The sequence below is a fragment of the Cervus elaphus genome, chromosome X (genome assembly GCF_910594005.1).
Source record: "Cervus elaphus chromosome X, mCerEla1.1, whole genome shotgun sequence".
Classification (NCBI taxonomy): domain Eukaryota; kingdom Metazoa; phylum Chordata; class Mammalia; order Artiodactyla; family Cervidae; genus Cervus; species Cervus elaphus.
Window position 1 is genome coordinate 44,152,513 of NC_057848.1, and position 20,727 is coordinate 44,173,239.

The 20,727-nt window shown below is 39.1% G+C and overlaps 1 protein-coding gene across 2 annotated transcripts; it reads right to left on the minus strand.

Moving 5' to 3' along the window:
• Positions 1–11,278: 11,278 nt before the first annotated feature.
• Positions 11,279–15,308, minus strand: C1GALT1C1 (C1GALT1 specific chaperone 1). 2 transcript variants are annotated; one of them, XM_043897200.1, is made up of 3 exons: positions 15,038–15,308; positions 14,294–14,416; positions 11,279–13,005 (listed from the first exon to the last, which is right to left on the minus strand). In XM_043897200.1, the coding sequence occupies exon 3, from the start codon at positions 12,998–13,000 to the stop codon at positions 12,044–12,046; it is 957 nt and encodes a 318-aa protein (XP_043753135.1). In that variant the 5' UTR covers positions 13,001–13,005; positions 14,294–14,416; positions 15,038–15,308; the 3' UTR covers positions 11,279–12,043. The 2 variants fall into 2 exon arrangements, with proteins under 2 accessions (XP_043753135.1, XP_043753136.1); XM_043897201.1 differs by lacking the exon at positions 14,294–14,416.
• Positions 15,309–20,727: the final 5,419 nt, after the last annotated feature.

Sequence of the window (20,727 nt, forward strand, 5' to 3'; positions counted from 1 at the left end):
GGATTTTCTAATCCATCACCCAGCTTCAATTCATGGCCGATTTTGTTTCATCTCTGTCTCACTCCTTCCCACCGCACTCCCCAATTATTTTGAAGCAAATCTCAGATATACCATTTCATCCATAGTGTCTTTAATATGTATTTTTAAAAGATATGTTTTCTTTTAAAAAATAACCACAATATCATTATCACACCTAAACATTTAGCTATTTCTTAATATTATCAAATATCTGAACTGTGTTCAGATATGTGACAAATGGACTTGTTTCTCTTTTTATTTTATTTATTTTTCTTTTTAATTTTTTAATCATTGGTTTGCTTGAAGTTGGTATCTGCCAAGGTTCTTATATTGCATTTGGTTGCTATTTATTTGTCTCTTTTAATCCATAAGTTCCCCCTCCTTCGTTTTCCCTTTAAATTCATTATTTAAGAAATCTAGTTGTTTTGTCTTATAGTTTCCTGTCACATTCTGGATTTTGTTGATTGTATCACTGTAAAGTAATTTAACTTGTTTTTATACTCCTTGTATAGCCTGTAAACAGATAGACTTGATCAGATTCTGGTTCAATTTATTTAATGCCCTCTCTTGAAGCTGGGGGAACTCATACTCCACAGATGCCCAGAACTTCCAGATTTGAGTCCCTACTGTATTCCTCAAAGGATGTGTATCTCTTATCATAAGTAGCATGTGAAGACTATCAACCTACTTCAGTAAGAACAGTAAGCTGTTTTGAGAATTAAACAGCAGTTTTGAATTTATATAGTGATAACAGGTCTTTCTTCCTAATAGCATTGCTGTTATGCTATGTCTCAGCCATTTTCATTTGATTGTTGACAAATATACTACATGTGATTTTATTTTTCAGATGGATACAGACATTTACAAGATTGTGGTGACCTGTGTTACAGTTAGAAGTTGGTGAGAAAGGTGAGGGTGGATAGTAAGAAGAGAGATACCATTGGGCTGGCTGTTGCAGCTGGGCCTTCACAACATAGGTGAAGGTTATAGACCCAGGGTCTGACTCAGATTGAGAAACTATTTCCCACAAAACCTGTAAGACTTGGAGATTCCCATGTTAGAATGTAAGTGTATTAATTTATAGTAGTAAGTCTGCTTAGGGTAAACACTTAGTAAACAAGAGGTTTCTTGGTGAAGATGGATTAAAGGAAGGTTGATAATTTGGGGGAGTCTTTCATCTGGGGTAGGGCTTGGAGAATTTTTCCTTCTTCATCATTAATTAGAATGCTTATGACTGCCAAAATCTTTCTTTCTTAGCCCATAGAGATGCCCTGATATTTTTCTTCCTATATCCTTTTTAAGTCCTATGCATTTTACTTTGTTATGACAGTTATATTCTACAACTTGCTATATTTTTAATATTTTATTATTTATTCCTGGTGGATAAAAGTGTAAATAATCTGATCAGTGGCATAAGACATTTATGTCAAAACCAAACTTTGAATCTTTATTCTTGGTACTAAGATAATGTTAATGGACCAAAATTGCCAGTGGAGTGTTAGCGATGAAAAACAAAGCACACACACATATTAGAGAAATTTTAATTGTGAGGTTTCAGAAATAATTGATCCATGTTTCTGACCACAGTTACAGTGGGTATAGGGAACACTTTTAAAATATTCAACATCATCTGTGCTTGTTTTTCTACTATGTTCAGGTACATTGACTTTGTTGCCTTGGTGATGTGGGCTAAATATGTACATTTCCTACTTCCCCCAGGTCTGAGGCCTCAGGTCATGGAGTTAATCGGGGGTGTGATTCCACAGGTGGGAGCCCAGTCATGCAGCCCAGTCAACCAATTCAAAGAGGTTGAACTAGCAGGTATATCAACCTCTTGATGCACTGTGCATAAAAGAAACTTTAGTTTACCCACATTCCTGAGAGTGGGAATGTGGGGAGAGCCTGTTTTCTCATAGGTGATGTGTCTTCAGTTCACTTTTAGTTTGAAAATTACTTTTGTGTCAGGCAACCTACAGTCTAGTCATTTTTGTGCACTTTTCCTCAGCCAAGGTCAGTTCAGCTCACTGGACATTTATTGAATATCCATTAGGTTCTAGGTGTGTGGCACAAAGATGAATAATAGACAAGTTGCCCTTGCCCTTAAGGAGCTTCCAGGCTAGTGAGTAAAGTTACATTTTTAAAAATCTGGGTAATGGTGACAGCCCAGTACGAATTTATAAAGCTAGTAGGAAGTTACTAATACATTTCCAATTTCAGTCATCAAAACTTACAAATTATACATGAACCAAATATTCCTTAGATTGTATCCACTGTGAGGTTAAAAAATCCAGGTGTCTTGAAGTTGCAACATTCCAACTCAGATGGTTGTCCCGTTTTGCCATAGTTTAAAGACCCGGTCAGCCCTCTTCTAGCAGACTGACTATTATAGTAGTTTGGTGGTGCTTGGTTGGCAGCTGCATTTTTCCTTTTCTTAATGTTCTGGACCCAAAACAAGCAGCTGGATTTAGCTAAAGGACAGCCATGAACATTTCCAATTGGAGAGATTTGATAGTCCCCAAACATAAAGTCAGATGGCGTTTGTCAAATGATTATATCCAGCCCAGTTCCCCCTGCACAAACAAATCAGCTACCAAGGATACCGTATCTCTAAGCAAAGTACTTCAGAAGATATAAGAATGGTAAATAACTAAATTTACAGAGGTATTTCATTATAATAAGTATTTCACCCTTTTGTTGTTCATGAGACTATTAATTATGTAGCAGTTATATATTAATGGGAATATGAAATGAATGTATGCCCAAACAAAATGTGGTAAATATTTTAACTTTGTTTATCTAGGTTCATTAATTTTGAGAATACATTTCTCAAGGCTCTTCAGGAAACTCAAAATGTTCCAATTTCTAAAGGAGCATCTACTGAAACTCATTTATGATGAGAGAAAAAACAGAAAATGTATGTATACATCCTGTGTCAATACAACCATCACTTCTGAGGTCTCAAGCAATCAGAAATTTACTGAGTTATTCAATAACCTGTAAGAATTAGGCCATTAAAATGTATTTTGAAAGCCCTTCAGAACGCTTATGTTTAGTATGTCATTAATTGTATCAGGGCAGTAAAAATTACACTAAATATACTTAATACCCTAGTCTCTCAGCAATACTCCTAAAGAAAGCTTGCCTGTCAACGTGGAGATTGATGCATGTAAATGTTTATTTGTATTCTATGTTTTTATGCATCATGTGTGTACTTTATTATGCCTTGTTTTATAGCAGGTAAAAGCATGAGTAGATGTAATGAACTATAATGCTAATTTATTTGATATTGTATTAAAACTAATTAAGTACTTGTAAAGGACTACAACTCCACCAGAACAGGACTGAATGAACAGGATTGAGAACCAGTTTTTTTTTTTCCTTTTTTTTTTTTTTTGAGAACCAGTTTTAAAATCTATGTTGAGACTATCAGGCTGGTTGGTCAGTTGGTATAGGAGCTGGCTTCCTGGAGAATATAATGTATATATGGAAAAGGACATGGAGATGATTCACAGGAATTTCTACTAATAATATGTTCATTAGAACAGGTCACGGGGAGGAAAAATAGATAAAAACATCCAAACTAATTGTACTGTTAAAGATTTGCCTCTTGGAGTGAAAAGTTAAAGTACACCAAATTTTGTCCCTGAACACTTTGAGAAATAAAAGGATTAGTGAAATAATTTTTTATATTTCTTTATTTATTTGGCTGTGTTAGGTCTTAGTTGTGGCATGTGAGATCTTCCTTGTGTTAACACATCAACTCTAATTGTGGCACATGGGCCCCAGAGCACACGGACTCAGTAGCTGCAATGTGCAGGTGTAGTTGCTCTGCAGCACGTGGGATCTTAGTTCCCTGACCAGGGATTGAACCCACATCCTGCATTGGAAGGTGGCTTCTTAACCATTGGACCACCAGGGAAGTCCCAAGACAACTTTTAAAAGCTGCATGTGCTTAACTTCTACTTTTGTTTTCCTATCTGTGAGGCATGGAATGTCTGTTTCATCATATTGATGTTTTAACAGATTTTTAGTTTTTCATGAGCTGAAAGATTTTGTATGTACTTGTTAATCTGGATACTGTTCTCATCAGTTCTAATGCTGCCCCATCCAGAATTCATTTTTTAAAGTCAAAATTCACTGTTCACTTAAGCATCTGGATTAAAGTGGGCAGGGTGTGGAGGATGGGTGGTGGTGGTTTAGTCGTTAAATTGAGTCTGACTCTTGCAACCCCATGGACTGTAGCCTGCCATGCTCCTCTGTCCATCGGATTCTCCAGGCAAGAATACGGGAGTGGGTTGCCATTTCCTTCTCCAGGGGATCTTCCCGACCCAGGAATCGAACCCTGGTCTCCTGTATTGCAGGCAGATTGTTTACTCACTGAGCTACGAGGGGTCCTTTTTGCCCTGTAGGCTTTCTTAGAGAGTTGGCTTATCCAGGATGAGGAAAAAGTATGCTTTTGCATGACTGAAGTCTTTCTAAAGTTTGCTTATGTAAGCATTTTGGGTTTAAAAGAGTTCAACCTTGGAATTCCCTGTTGGTCCGGTGGTTAGGACTCCGTGCTTCCATTGCAGAGGGCACGAGTTCAGTCCCTGGTCAGGAAACTAAAATCCTGTAAAAAGCTCAACCTGAACTGTATTTGAATATATAGTACAAACAGCTTCATTTAATGGGATAACAGCAGTCTCTAACCCATCAAATTAACCTCTATCTCCTAAATAACTTTCAAAAAAGCACATGACTGGAAGGTAATTTATCACTGGCAATGCTTTATTCTGCTTAAAAAATAGTAGGGGCTAAACTGTCATAAAAACTTGTAAGCTTACACTGTACTTATTTTACAGGGTAAAAATTCTTATGTTTTGTAAAATGTTTTTAAAGGAGTCCACAAAGTAATTCTGCTTTCTTGCTCCCAAATGCAGAGGTCTGAGAGAAGGCACATGGCCTCGTGAGCTTCTTGGTATTGTCAAATCCAGTTCTCTCTCAAGTACCAACTGCCCAGATACTTTTACTGTGGATGGAAGAGTCTTAACTAAAGCAGTAGTTCTTTTTTTTTTTTTTTTTAATATAGAAAAGCATCTTCCCTGGTGATCCAGTGGTTAGGACTCTGCCTTCCAATGTGCGGGGGTGCTGGTTTCATCCCCTCGGGGAGCTAAGATCCTACGTGCCTCATGGCCAAAAAACCAAAACCAAACAAAAGAGACTGAGAGAGAGAAGTATCTTGATTAAAGTGTGAGGAGATAGAAATCATATTAATTTGGGCAATTTCGGCTCCAATAATGTCTAATTTGCTGTGAAAGGGGAACATGTATTAGGCTAATGTTCTTCAAAGGAACTTCCAGTTTTCTCCTTAAAAAATATTTACTTTATTAAAAAGTTGCTCAAGGAAGAGCTGTTTTATTGCATGGCACAGATTCAGTGTAGAGATGTTGTCTTAGAACTATTAATGAAGGAGTTCCCTTGTGACTTTGAATATTCAGTACCAGCTGTTATTCACATCAATATTTTAATATTTTACCAGCAAGATACTTAATAAAAAGGATTGATACATATTTAACTGTGTAAAGTGCTAGTTAAACTTGTTCAAATGGGCCAGAGGGAAAGGGAAATAACATTCCTTGAGTACCTACTGTATATATAAGCTCTATTTATATATCTTGCTTGATCTTTACGACTGCTCCATGAAGTAGATTTTATTTATTTTTATAGATTTATTTGACTGCGCCAGGTTTTAGTTGTGCCACACAGGATCTTTAGCTGTGGCCTGTGGGATCTAGTTCCCCGACCAGGGATTGAACCCGGGTCCCCTGCATTGGGAGCACAGAGTCTTAGCGACTGGACCTACCAGGGAAGTCCCTCCATGAGGTAGATTTTAATTCTCATTTTGCAAACGAGGAAACAAGGGTTAACTTTCCTGAATATACATTGCTAATAAATGGCAGAGTTGGGATTTGAACCTCATTTCAACTTGATTGCTCAGCCTGTTTTGCAGAAAATCTCCCCTCATATTTCATAAAATGTTAGTCTCGGCCCTCAGTTGCATCACCATCTTTGTTTATGGGCTACTGGAGATAAGTTTAAGTTGGCCGAGCCTGTATACCACAGTGGGAAAATGTGAGTAGGATTAGAATGAGGTAAGAGTGGGTGGCTGCCTAGCCTGGGTGGCTAAGATAGTAAAGAATCTGCCTGCAGGGGCTTCCCTGGTGGTCCAGTGGTTAAGAATCCACCTTACAGTGCAGGGACATGGGTTGATTCCTGAGCTGAGAAGATCTCACAGGCCGAAGGGCAACTAAGCCTGGGTGCCCTAGAGCCATGCTCTGCCACAAGAGAAGCCACCGAAATGAGAAGCCCATGTACCACAACTAGAGAGTAGCCCTCTCTCACAACTACTAGAGTAAGCCCATATGCAGCAACAAAGACCTAGCAGAGCAGAGCCATAAATAAATAAATTTAAAAAAAGGGAATCTCCCTGAACGCAGGAGACATGGCTACAGTCCATGGGCTCCAGTCCTGGGTCAAGAATTTCCCCTGGAGGAGGGCATGGCAACCCACTCCAGTATTCTTGCCTGGAGAATCCCATGGACAAGGAGCCTAATGGGCTACAGTCCACGGGGTCGCAAAAGAGTTGGACACGACTAAAACTGCTAAATAACAGCAACAATATAAGGGAAAAGGCTGAGGGGTCTAATTTATATTTCACTCCAGATCTACTGAGTTAATTTTGAGAAGGAGTATCCAATGATACTTTGTTGTGAGAAGGAAGATCCAGTAATGGAAATGGTACAAGGAGATGGCCTGGGGCCTGCTAAAAGTCAGGTTGCAATTTCCATAGCATTCAAGACAAAAAAAATAAACAGCTCTTTAAGAAGAAACTTCAAGTTTTCTCCATTCACATGTCAGCCCCAGGGTGGGATGTTGTCTGACACTTCTAGAATTGGTTAGATCCGTGTTGTAACTGTAAAATACACACTGGGTTTCAAAAGACTTAATAAAATAATGTAAACTATGCCACTTTTCTGTCACTTATACATTGAAATGACAATATTTTGGATATATTTTGGTAGAATAAAATATAATATTAAAAGTAATTTCACCTGTGTTTTTAAATGTGGCTAATATTAGTGGAAATTTTTAAACTACACATGTGGCTTTCATTTCAATTGGATGGTACTGGGATGGAGAATGGGCAGTGTTCCTTGAAGTTTTCTTCTAGAGGTGAATACCTTAGAGTGGTAAATAGGGAAAAGAAGATTCTCAGTGCCAGTATTTAAAGTCTTCCGTCAGTGGGATGGATAAATTGGGGGACTATGATTGACATATACACTATGTACATATACATATACTATGTACACTAATAAGGACCTACTGTATAGCACAGGAAACTCTACTCAATACTCTGTAATAACCTCTGTGGGAAAATAATCTAAAGGAATGGATTTATGTATAACTGACTCACTGTGCTATACATCGAAACTAACACAACATAGTAAATCAACTCCACTCCAATAAAAATTTATTAAAAAAATAGTCTTCCATCAAGTTAGGACTGGACTGTAGCTGGCCAGGTTCCTTTGTCCATGGAATTCTCCAGGCAAGAATACTGGAGTGGGTTGCCATTTCTTTCTCCAGGGGATCTTCCTGACCCAGGGATCAAACCCGGGTCTCCTGCATTACAGGCGATTCTTTACTGTCTTAGCCACCAGGGAAGCCCCAAGTTAGGACCACTTTTTCCTCCTGATGGTATGGGCCTGGTGTTTTGACTATTAGAACATCCCAATTCTACACTTTGAATACCTTTGTAGATGTCTCTTATCACTTATTCATTAGAAGCACTGCTTACTTTTTTTTTTCCCAAATGTAAGCCTGTCACATAATTAAGGGCATCCTTCCTCATTCCTGGACTTCCCTGGTAGCTCAGTGGTAAAGAATTTGCCTGCAATGAAGAAGTGAAGTGAAGTAAAAGTTGCTCAGTGGTGTCTGACTTTGTGACCCCATGGACTATACAGTCCATGGAATTCTCTGGGCCAGAATACTGGAGTGGGTAGCTTTTCCCTTCTCCAGGGGATCTTCCCAACTCAGGGATCGAACCCAGGTCTCCTGCATTGCAGGTGGATTCTTCACCAGCCGAGCCACCAGAGGAAACCTGGGTTCAATCCCTAGGTTGGAAAGATCCCTGAAGGGTATGGCAACCCACTCCAGTATTTTTGCCTGGAGAATCCCATGGACAGAGGAGCCTGGCGGGCTATAGTCCATGAGGTCACAGAGAGTCAGACACAAGTGAGCACATGCAGCTTCTTACTCCCATCCATCCAACCATTCATAGAAAATCTTAGTTTTATTTTTAGGCCCTGCTCTTCCTGCCAGGTCTTTCACTAAATTGCCAAAGCAATGGCAAAACCAGTGTGGCCATTCTTGCACAGAATCAGTGAAAGCTATCAAAGAAATGGGAATTACATGGGTTAAGAGAAATAGAACTTATCAAAATGATTTTTAAGGAAAAAAGAACCACCATATTCTAATAGTAAACAATGGCTTGTTTTATTGCTCATGCAAAGCTTATACAATATGATTGTTTGACTGCCTGTATGAATCATGTGTTTGGGCCTTTTTGCTTTTCACAAAATAACCAGGTCTAGTGTTGAGCTAATGGATACTCAATATATGCAAGGAATAGTATAGTGTATAGATTCCACACTAATAAAAGTAGACTTTTCTATTATGCTAGAGACCCCAGATACACACCATAATTTCATACTTTCTAAATAAGTAGTTTCCTCCATTGTCCTTTGAATACAGTATTTTACCTTTGATTATATTGGAATTGAGTTATTTTTCTTTCATTAGACTTTGGGGACTCCTTTGTGGGAAGGTTGTCAAAAATTTCTGATTTTTTTTCTATGCCAAAAAAAAAGCTAAATTTTTACAAACAGGCTCTTCACATAACCACTCAGACATGCAGTGAATGCATCAATCCAAGTGAGCTGGCACTAAAAGGAACAGAATATTTTAAATGAGTGGAAAATTAGTGGTACATCACTACTAAACTGTGCTTTCACTAACTTTTCTAATACAGGTGTTCCCTGCTTTAAGAAAGCCCAATAGATGGGTTTGTTTAAATGCATTACAGAAAAATCTGGACATTATAAATCAGATTTGATACACAAGCACTCTTCTAGCTACATGAAGAAAAAAGCCAAGAGATCTAATCTATATTTTGCTCCAAATCCAGTGTTTTGAAAAAGAAGGTCTAGTGACTGAACTTGTGCAAGGAGATGGCCTGGGGCCTAGTGAAAGTCAAGGTGCAGTTTCCACTGCATTCAAGAAAACCAGAAAGATAAATATAACTTTTAGAAGAAACTTAGTTTTCTCTCATTTACATTCAGCCAGTGGGTCTCACACTTGGGGAACTGGTTTAGACCTGTGTTGTCCAATTAAGTAGGCATTAGCCAGCCATATATAAAATATATTCACAATCATGATCAATTCTCATTAGACCTCCATTCTTCCCAACTCTCTTCCCAATAAGATTGTAGTTAGGGTTACAGTTTTTGACTACTGAATGCATGATGATCAAATCTGTAACCATGACCTCTGTAGCACAATTTTCTGTGTTACTGATTCCAGTTTTATCTATAAGACTAGGTACAAATATGTTCAAAGAGACAGTGTATTATTTAAGACAACTAATATTTTATAAGGAATTCTCCAGGCCAGAATACTGGAGTGGGTAGCTGTTCCCTTCTCCAGGGGATCTTCCCAACCCAAGGATCGAACCTGGGTCTCCTGCATTGCAGGTGGATTCTTTTTTTTTTTTTGCAGGTGGATTCTTTATCAGCTGAGCCACTAGGGAAGCCCAAGCATCCTGGAGTGGGTAGCCTATCCCTTCTTCAGCAGATCTTCCCAACCTAGGAATTGAACCGGGGTCTCCTGCATTGCAGGTGGATTCTCTACCAGCTGAGCTACCAGGGAAGTCCCTTTTATAAAGGAATACTCGTATAAAAATACAATCAAGAGCATCAATTTGGTTTAAAAAGCAATTGTTACCTTAGTACCCACTAGGAAATCAAACAATAGAATACATTCTCTAATATATTTATTTCAACTATATTTTGATACCCTAATGTAATTGAAGGTGATAATACACTAGAAAAAATTTTAATATATTGGTGTTGGGGGCAAGGTGATACTTGTAAACTGAGTGTCACACTCAGTGAAATACTGTGCATTATTATACTCACTGAATATGATTTGGTTTGTAGTATTTACATCTAAGACCACATATTAGGGTGCTTGATAAAAGGGTTTTTATTATTTTTCAAAATAACCTTTCATCTTAACCAAGAGCCCCAATGAGGAAAATCATAGAAATTAAAACAAAGGGTTTTACACACTACTCTGATGATTGATAATTTGTAGCCCAAGGCCCTCTTAAGGAAATTCTCTTTCTGGCTTACAAAAGCTGTGGGAGACTATTAACATCATGAGGCCAGTTACAAGAAAACTTGATCTCTAAAATGTCATGGTCTTTCACTCTGTGGGGGCTTATGGCTCTGACTTAATATGGCATGTGCAGGCCCAATTAGAGGGCACGTCAGCTCCAAGTATTTCACAAATTTATGAAGACAGAAGTTATTGTATCCACCATCCTTAAAGCTTCCAGATAGCCACTGAAATCAGGCAAATGGCATAGTAATCCGAGGTGAATGGTGAGGTTAAGGCCTCCACACCAAATAGGTGCAATCAACATATGGTACAATCAAGAACATGCAAAAAAAAATCTCAAAATTTGAACAGGTAAACAAAAACCACGGCAGATTCAACCCAGGTAAATGAAACTGCAAGACTACCAAAAGGAGTTCTTTAAAGGAGATTTAAAGGGGCTTCCCTGGAGAAGGGCGTGGCAACCCACTCCAGTATTCTTGCCTGGAGAATTCCATGGACAGAGGAGCCTGGCGGGCTACAGTTCATGGGGTCGCAAAGAGTTGGGCAAGACCGTGAGACTAAGCACAAAGGGGCTTCCCTGGTGGTTCAGCAGTAAAGAATCTGCCTGTAATGCAGGAAACTTGGGTTTGATCCCTGGGTTGGAAGATCCCCTGGAGAAGAAAATGGCAACCCATTCCAGTATTCTTGCCTGGGAACTCCCACGGACAGAGGAGCTTAGTAGGCTACAGTCCATGAGGTCTCAGAACAATTGGTCACAACTTAGCGATTAAACAACAACAAAGGAGATTTCCACAGAACTCACTTGCTCTGCAGGAGTAAATCAATCTCAACTGGTATATTTTTATTCAAGCCATAGCTAAGAGCTTGATTAACTGGGAAACAGTGCAGTTAAATGACATTACATTCCTTATGATCACCATTCCAATTTCAGTATATGCATAGAGAAATTGTATATGCCGAGGAATGCCACTAAACTAGCTCCCAGGAAAATTATTAACCTTTGTAAGTAATCTTCACTTTCAGGGACATTCAACTTTCACTGTATCAGGGGTTGGGAACATTCTCTTGGTTCCTTGGTTGTGTATTTTGAGAAAGCAAATCCATTGGCACTTATGAGGGCTTAGAACATAAACCAACATTAGAAGTAACAGAAACACATAGCTAAAAGTTTTACTTTAATCACAGATTCGAAACTAGAGATTTCATTTGCATATCTTAGCAAGCTAAAAAGACACGTTAAATTTGTAACCAATCAGCAAAAATATGTGCCACACAGATTTTAATGTTCATAATTTAGGATTTATCACATATATTACTTATAAATATATCCTTTATTTGTAAAATTATTATTCTTAAGACATTTCTTTCCAACACAGTTGAAATTATCACATTTTTTAAGAAAAAAGTTCCACCCTATTTTAAAATGTACCATTAAACTTCAATGTGGGAATAAATCAGTGCCACCAAATTGAAAAAGAAAACAAAAAAAGAAACATACTGCTGTGTTGGATATATATGCAGTTGTTACTACAAATAACAACACACGTCTTGTACGGCAATCATATACATACTCTCGTTTCACTTCTCAGTCATTGTCAGAACCATTTGGAGGTAGGAAAACTAATGCATCATTGAAAACATGCCCAAATGCCCTAAGACGGTATACCCCATACATCATTACATGCATCTGATTAGGTGTCAGTCCATTAAAAGTAACAGCCATATCTGAACAACATCCTTCTACTACCTGGTTTGGGTGATTAGTCATTGCCTCTTTAATAAAAAGCCCAACAGATTTGGTGTTAAATATATCTTTTCCTTCAGAATCTTCTGCATTTTCTGCAAACACTCCGGCATATTTCAGGCAGACGGCAAGCTGCTTATCTTCAGATATCTTCCAAATCATCCCTCCCTGTTCAGGACACTTCTCAGGAATACTGAGAAGGCTGTGAAGTCTCTTCATTGATTCTATACTTAAGACAATTCCTCCTTCCATGCTCACATACTCCAGGTCTCCAGATTTTACAGTGTGACCTAGATAGAAAGGTTGTGATGGATCCTTTTTTAACAAAAAGTACTTTAAGTTTTCAATAATAGCAAACGTCGTGGGGCGTGCAAGGAAGAACCAGTTGTATTGGTCTCTATATTTATCAAAGGCGTATTTGTAAGCTTTTCTCATCATTAACCACATGTCATTTGTTTCCATGTTAACTGACTCAAACACTTTAACATTTTCAGAACTGAAGAAGTCTACTTTGTCACAGTGATTGGTCCAAGTTTCTTTCACTGCAGCCCAGAGGCTCACATCTTTGGGTTTGACAAGGAGGATACAGTATACCCGAAAGCTCTTACTGAGTTCCATGCGTTCATCCTCTGAAATTTTCAAGATGTCTTCTTTATTAGGCGCTTGGAGATGATGATGCTCATGATGGTGCATTCTATTTCCATGACCAATCCTAACGTGTCCTAGCATAGTGATCAAGGCACAGAAAATGCTTCCAAGCATTACACCCTTCAAAAATGAACTGCTTTCAGAAAGCATTTTTCCTATAAAGAAGAAAAAGAACTTTAGGATACTTAATAGAAAAGGATTAGTCTAATGATTTGATAGTTCCCTTATACTTATATTTGGCTCTTAATGTTAAGAAAAAAAAAAAAAGGCTCCCAGGTTTGACATGGAATCAGTTACAAATAGTACAAGAGAATCTTAAGAGTTTTTTGCTTCCAATGGTATCTGATTACTGCTAGGTATAACCTGGAACTTTGCAGAAATACCTCACAGCCATAGAATTTTCTGGGAGGCTATTTCTGCACTTCATCTATGGGGATTTAATTAACCAAGTACTGAATTAAAGCACTGACCCCAGACACCAATGTTACAGAGGTCGTCTGTCCACCATTCTCTTGAAAGGAATTTTGTTTCACAAGCTTGCATTATATTATTTAAGTACCTCTGTAGCTAAAAATGGACTTTTACAAGAAAATGTTAAACTGAACAAATAAAACCACTAACAATTGCTATATCACCACTGGTATCTGTGCTGGCTTTTGTTCTCAATCTAATGCTTTATTTAACCGGTGGCTACTATCAGGTGTTTTGAGTACATCTAAAGCAAGTTTCTTGGAATTGATACCATATTTGTTAATATTTACCCTCTTGTGCCTAAGACTAAATGATTTCCAACGCAGTATCTCAACTAACTGATGTAATAAAAGCCCATAATGAAAAGAGTTAAGTTATTTGGGTGAGAAATGAGTCAATATAAGGCATATCTGGGGACCATTAATGAACATTTTTATTTCCTCCAAAGGCATCTGTTTATTCTTTGGGGAAGTAAAAAGTCTACACTTTGATTCCAATTAGAAATTAAAAGAAAAGTCAACATTAAATACAACTGGTTGAAAATTTCCCAATCTCCTCTCCATCTCCACAAGGAATGTTCTGAGCTACTTAGATTTTTCCCTTTGTCTCTTAAAGTTGAAAGTGGGCTTAAAAGATACTTAATGTCACTTTTCTCATTTTACAGATAGGGAAACAGAAGGTCCACAGAGGTTAGGTAACTGACCCAAAGTCACAGTTAGTAGTAGAAATGAACTAGAAATCAGCTATCCTGACATCAGTTTAATGCTTTTTCTAGTACAGAACAATGACCTCAACAGTGCTTCTATCCATATTATTGATAATAAACAAGTAACTGAATAACCCTGTTTTCCTATAAATGAACATGTAAGATCTGTTAACCATAATTTAACAGATCTTGCACCTAACATCACCATACTGCCTCAAGGACACCAACCCTTGGTTTTAGAGGAAATGGACTTTGACTTCCATTACCTTTGAAGGACCGGGCGTGGAATACCTTGACAGACGTAATTCTTAAGCAGGGGTGGGGGAGTGGGGAAAGAGACAGGACAGTTTTTCTGTGTCACTCACAGAACTCGGTCAACAAACACAGCTCTAATAAGGAAAAGAGAATTGACAGGAAACAAGCAGAATTGTCAGATGCACTGCAAAATGAATTCTTTTATATAGGTCTTCAGCATTTCATATTATTTCTGGTCAATATATGATAATTCACTAGTGTTTCTTAGCTTGATGATGGCATATGGATTTCAGGATTCTTCTTGATAGGGATACTACTTATAAGTCATTTGCACAAATTTTCCTAAGGAGTAGCACATGATATGTGATGCACATGATAGGATATTTGATGCAGAGGGGAGGGAAACTTAAAACTGCACATGGGCACAAACAAGGCAGAAACTACCAGAGTGGTTTTCCACTCTGTCTTTTTAGATGAAGGTGGTTGCGGTGGAATATGGAAAAGGGAGGAGGATGAAATGAAGAACAGAAGTGAGGGGGAGAACATGGTCAACCCAAGACCCCAAGGAGGGGCAGAGGGAGCGCCTCTAGGAAGCTGGCGCTCAATCTCTCCCTCCCACTGGACCTGCCTGGGCACCTCGCGCGGAGCATGCTGGGAGTGAGCCAGGGCCCAGGCCTACCCCGGAGAGGGGCGGGGTCGTTCAGGGGGCTGCTCCGCGAGCAGCTCCAGGTGCGGGCCGGAACCGCAGCACTCACCCGCGTCTAGAACGGCTCAGGGGCGGGAAAGCGCAGCCGCGCACAGGTTTCCTCTCACGTTCGCGCGCCACTCGGTTACGTTCCTGGTCGGGCTGCTCTAGATGCAGGCGGTGTCCTCTCGTTGGTTTCGCAAAAGGTGGGGAGGGCCAGGAAGTGGCCTCCACGACGGCGCGGGAAGGGGGCGGGGCAAAGAAGCCCTCGGCCGGGCGGAGCCTCCCGTCGCACCGACGACAGAAGGGCCGGCGCGCACGCAGCTCGCCTTTTCTCCCCGCCCCCTGCCGAGTTCCAAGAAGCGCGTCGGGTTGGCGTGACCCGCACGCCGGCCCAGACCAAACGGGACGCCCAGAGAGGCGTGCGTGCGCGCGTACGACCCGCCGACACTTCCCACCACCGCACCTTCCGGGCGTGGAAACTGCGAGAGCGAGGTAGAGCGTTCCGTCTGACCGAGCTCGTGTCAGGTCTCTCATTGGTTTCTCTGACGAACTCTTGAGACGTTGCACCAAGAGGGTGCTCCATCCAGTACCCCTGGGCTGAGTTTAAATGCAGACCACTGAAGCAGTCACCAAATTATGAGGGCAGGGAGTCACTAAGGTTATTGGAATGGTATCTGAAGCCCCACGGTCCGGAATCCAGTGCTGTCTTCACCGCGTCATTTGGTATGCTGGGGAGGTTACTTCACCTCGCTATGCCTCAGTTTCCCCCTCTGTGAAGTACAGAAAGTATCACGGTAGTGCTATCTCGTAGAAGATTAAATGAGATAGTGCCATTGACTCTTTATTAGCAAAAGACCAAGCCTAGAATAAGCATTCATTAGCTGTTAGCTGTTAGGCTACTCACCCCTGTATCACTAGCCTTAGTACCAGCACGCCGTGGACAGTATATATTTGTGGAATTAATGAATGTTAGAACAACAGATGAACCAGGACCGGAAAGGAAGGGTAAGGAACTTTCTAAAGATCACAGAGTAATTAACGGCAGAAGAGGAACTAGAACTCAGGTCTAATTACAAGTGTAGAGCTCGCTTTCTGCAAAACATGTGCGCTGTCTTAAAATTCATTTTTGTGACATAAAGCGGTTTTTGCTAAAAAGCATAAAATATTACACATTTTTTAAATGTATTGTCACCAGGTTCCATCCAAATAACTTTGGTGATTTACCCAGCCCTGAGTTCCTAAAGACACGTATATTTGAGTATTGGCAGTGACCCAGTTTAAGTGGACTAAAAGTTTCAGAAAGCACTGAAATAATGAACAAATAGATTTTAGGCATGTACTATCCTGGCAGCACTACCCTAAAATCTGGAGATACAGTGGTGAACAAAATTAGCCCCCTGCCTTTAAGGAACTCTCAGTATAGCTGGAAAGAAAGACATTAAATAATCCATTACAAATACATGGTGCTACGTTCTCCAAAGGAATACAAAAATAAATTTTAGAACTGGAAAAGAGCTTAAGACTGCAGAGTATCTCCACTATATTTTGTTAAATGACATACATTGTCTGTTGTCACATATATATTAATACATGTGTACTGACTAAACCGCAACCACCTTACCTGTATGTGTGTGAGGTGTGTATATGTGTGCATGTCCGACTATGTGTGTATATGTCAGACTCTGCAACCCCATGGACTGTAGCCCACCAGGCTCCTCTGTCCATGGAATTCTCAGGCAAGACTATTGGAGTGGGTTGCCATTTCTTTCTTCAGGGGATCTTCCCAACTCAGGGATTGAACCTGGGTCTCCTGCATTGCAGGCAGACTCTTTACCCACTGAGCCACCAGCGATGACCTATATCTATACACACACACACACGCACATTTAGTTAAGTGAAACAAGTTGCAGAATAATGTGTATGGTGTGATTATGCTTTGCAGAAAACAATTTTATATATGTGCACATATGTTTGATCTGTTGGTAATGAGCAAAGGGAGTTGTGGAAGGCTCAGCAGCCTGTTAATACTGATCACATCAGGAGGTCGAGGTGTGAATGATTAGCCTTGTCTTTATACATTCTTCAATTGCATTGTTTGCATTGTTTCACTGGTCATAACAAGCATTTGCTATTTTTTAATTTGAAGAACAGCAAATAAAGGGATCTTTAAGATTAGAAGGAGAAAAAGAATGAGGGAAAGATACCAATAAAAATACTTTCAAAGAGTGCAGACAACCAAGCTCTCCTTGCAAAAAGGGACCAAGGAAAGACAGATAAAAGTGGCACTCAGAATTCAGAGACAGTGGCACAGAGTCAATTTAAACCACTGCTTCTTTCTAGTACTGGAGGGAATACCAAACTGAAAATACTGATACAAGATGCTCTGAAACAATAAACCACGGAATTTTCAACATCAGAAGCGCTGCAGATGAGAGGTTAAGAACCCAATTCTCTATTTAAAGCAGTTTTTAAGCATACTTAGCATTTGAAGTGAGACTAGTGAGATGGTTGACTTGTAGTTAGGTGATTGCATTTTTAAAACGTCATTCCTCATTGTAGTCCTAATTTAAAAAATACATGCACGTTTCTGCTAAAATTAAGAATATTTATAAATATTCTTTGGCTCAGCTAACCCACTTCTTGTAATCGCTCCCCTAGAAATTAAAGCACCAGAATGTAAGGCTAAATGTATATGGTCAAAAGCATTGTTGTTTTTAGTAGTGGGAAATATCCATCAATGGTTGAATTAATTAAAGTGCATCCATATAGTGTAATATTAAGCATAAAATAAACATCTTATCTCTCCTGCACTAAAGACTTCACTAAACATACTAACCTGCACCTTGTCAGGGTGGAGAGGGTTGCTTTTAAATTTGGTTGCCTGCATGTACCTAGCAGGTAAGGCCAGACTGCATTCAAAACTGACAACACTGCGTTATTGTCAAAGTCCTCCTGCCAAGTGCATGCATTATTCAGCATGAGGAGTCATTAATTTTTAGTAATTGGCCATCACTTGCATTTGAACATTCCAATTTTTGAAATCTGTCCAAAGGCCTTTGGGAAATTAACATGATTTTCCACAACAGTTCACTGAAATAGTAAATGTTGAAGAAAATCTAAGGTAGATTGTTTTCTGCATAACATCTTTTTGGAGGGTTAAAGGTGTCTTCTGTGTTTACCAAAATTAATACCTGTAATATATGTAACCTCTGCTGCCTAGAATTTCACAGATGTTCATCTTTAATAAACAAATTCCCTGTCTGAGCAAATTCATTATTGTTTTCATTTGAGTATAGCTTGGTCCATAAATGAATCTGATTTGTGTTTTCAGGCATATTCATGCTTGCAATCTCATTTAATTTTTAATTCTTTTTTGGAGCTAAGTAACCAGAGGTTTTTTTTTTAAGTTTATTTATTTTTTTATTGAAGGATAATTGCTTTACAGAATTTTGTTGTTTTTCTGTCAAACCTCAGCATGAATCAGCCATAGGTATACACATATCCCCTCTGTTCTGAACCTCCCTCCCATCTTCCTCCTCATCCCACCCCTCTAGGTTGATCCAGAGTACCTGTTTTGAGTTTCCTGAGCCATACAGCAAATTCCTGTTGGCTATCAATTTTACATATGGTAATATAAGTTTCCATGTTACTCTTTCCATACATCTCACCCTCTCCTCGCGTCTCCCCATGTCCATAAGTCTATTCTGTATGTCTGTTTCTCCATTGCTGCCCTGTAAATAAATGCTTCAGTACCATTTTTATAGATTCTGTATATATGTGTCAGAAAATGATATTTATCTTTCTCTTTCTGACTTACTTCACTCTGTTTAATAGGTTCTAGGTTCATCCACCTCATTAGAACTGACTCAAATGCATTCCTTTTTATGGCTAAGTAATACTTCATTGTGTCTATGTACCACAACTTCCTTTTTTTATTTTTTTAATTTTTATTTTAATTGGAGGCTAATTACTTTACAATATTGTGGTGGTTTTGCCATACATTCACATGAATCAGCCATGGGTGTACATGTGTTCCCCATCCTGACCCTCCCTCCCACCTCCCTCCCTATCCCATCTCTCAGGGTCATCCCAGTGCACCAACCCTGAGCACCCTGTCTCATGCATTGAACCTGGACTGGCGATCTATTTCACATACGTTAATATACATGTTTCAATGCTATTCTCTCAAATCATTCCACCCTTGCCTTCTCCCACAGAGTCCAACAGTCTGTTCTTTACATCTGTGTCTCTTTCGCTGTCTTGCATATAGGGTCATCATTACCATCTTTCTAAATTCCATATATATGTGTTAATATACTGTATTGGTGTTTTTCTTTCTGACTTACTTCACTCTGTATAATAGGCTCCAGTTTCATCCACCTCATTAGAACTGATTCAAATACATTCTTTGTAATAGCTGAGTAATATTCCATCATGTATATGTACCACAGCTTTCTTATCCATTTGTCTGTTGAAGGACATCTAGGCTGCTTCCATGTTCTAGCTGTTGTGAATAGTGCTGCAATGAACAATGGGATACATGTATCTTTTTCAATTTTGGTTTCCTCAGGGTATATGCCTAGGAGTGGGATTGTTGGGTCATATGGTAGTTTTATTCCTAGTTTTTTAAGGAATCTCCATACCATCTTCCATAGTGGCTCTATCAATTTACATTCCCACCAACAGTGCAAGAGTGTTCCCTTTTCCCCACACCCTCTCCAGCATTTATTGTTTGTAGACTTTTTGATGATGGCCATTCTGACTGGTGTGAAGTGATATCTCATTGTAGTTTTGATTTGCATTTCTCTAATAATGAGCGATGTTGAGCATCTTTTCATGTGTTTGTTAGCCATCTATATGTCTTCTTTAGAGAAATGTCTGTTTAAGTCTTTTTCCCACTTTTTGATTGGGTTGTTTGTTTTTCTGGTTTTGAATTGTATGAGCTGCTTGTATATTTTGGAAATCAATCTCTTGTCAGTTGTTTCGTTTGCTATTATTTTCTCCCATTCTGAGGGTTGTCTTTCCACCTTGTTTATATTTTCCTTTGCTGTGCAAAAGCTTTTAAGTTTAATCAGGTCCCACTTGTTTACTTTTGTTTTTATTTCCGTTACTCTAGCAGGTGGGTCATAGAGGATCTTTGATTTATGTCATCGAGTGTTCTGCCTATGTTTTCCTCTAAGAGTTTTATAGCTTCTGGTCTTACATTTAAGTCTTTAGTCCATTTTGAGTTTATCTTTGTGTATGGTGTTAAGAAGTGTTCTGATTTCATCCTTTTACATGTAGCTGTCCAGTTTCCCCAGCACCATTTATTGAGGAGGCTGTCTTTGCCCCATTGTATATTTTTGCCTCCTTTGTCAAAAATAAGTTACCCATAGATGCATGGGTTTATTTCTGGGCTTTCTGTCTTGTTCCATTGGTCTATGTTTCTGTTTTTGTGCCAGTACCATACTGTCTTGATGACTGTAGTTTTGTAGTATGATCTGAAGTCAGGAAGGTTGGTTCCTCCAGCTCCATTCTTCTTCCTCAAGACTACTGTGGCTCTTCAGGGTCTTTTGTGTTTCCATATGAATTGTGAATTTTTTTGTTCTTGTTCTGTGAAAAATGCCATTGGTAATTTGATAGGGGTTGCATTGAATCTGTAGATTGCATTTGGTGGTATAGTCATTTTCACAATATTGATTTTTCCTAACCAGGAACACGGAACATCTCTCTATTTGTTTATGTTGTCTTTTATTTCTTTCATTAGTGTCATATAAT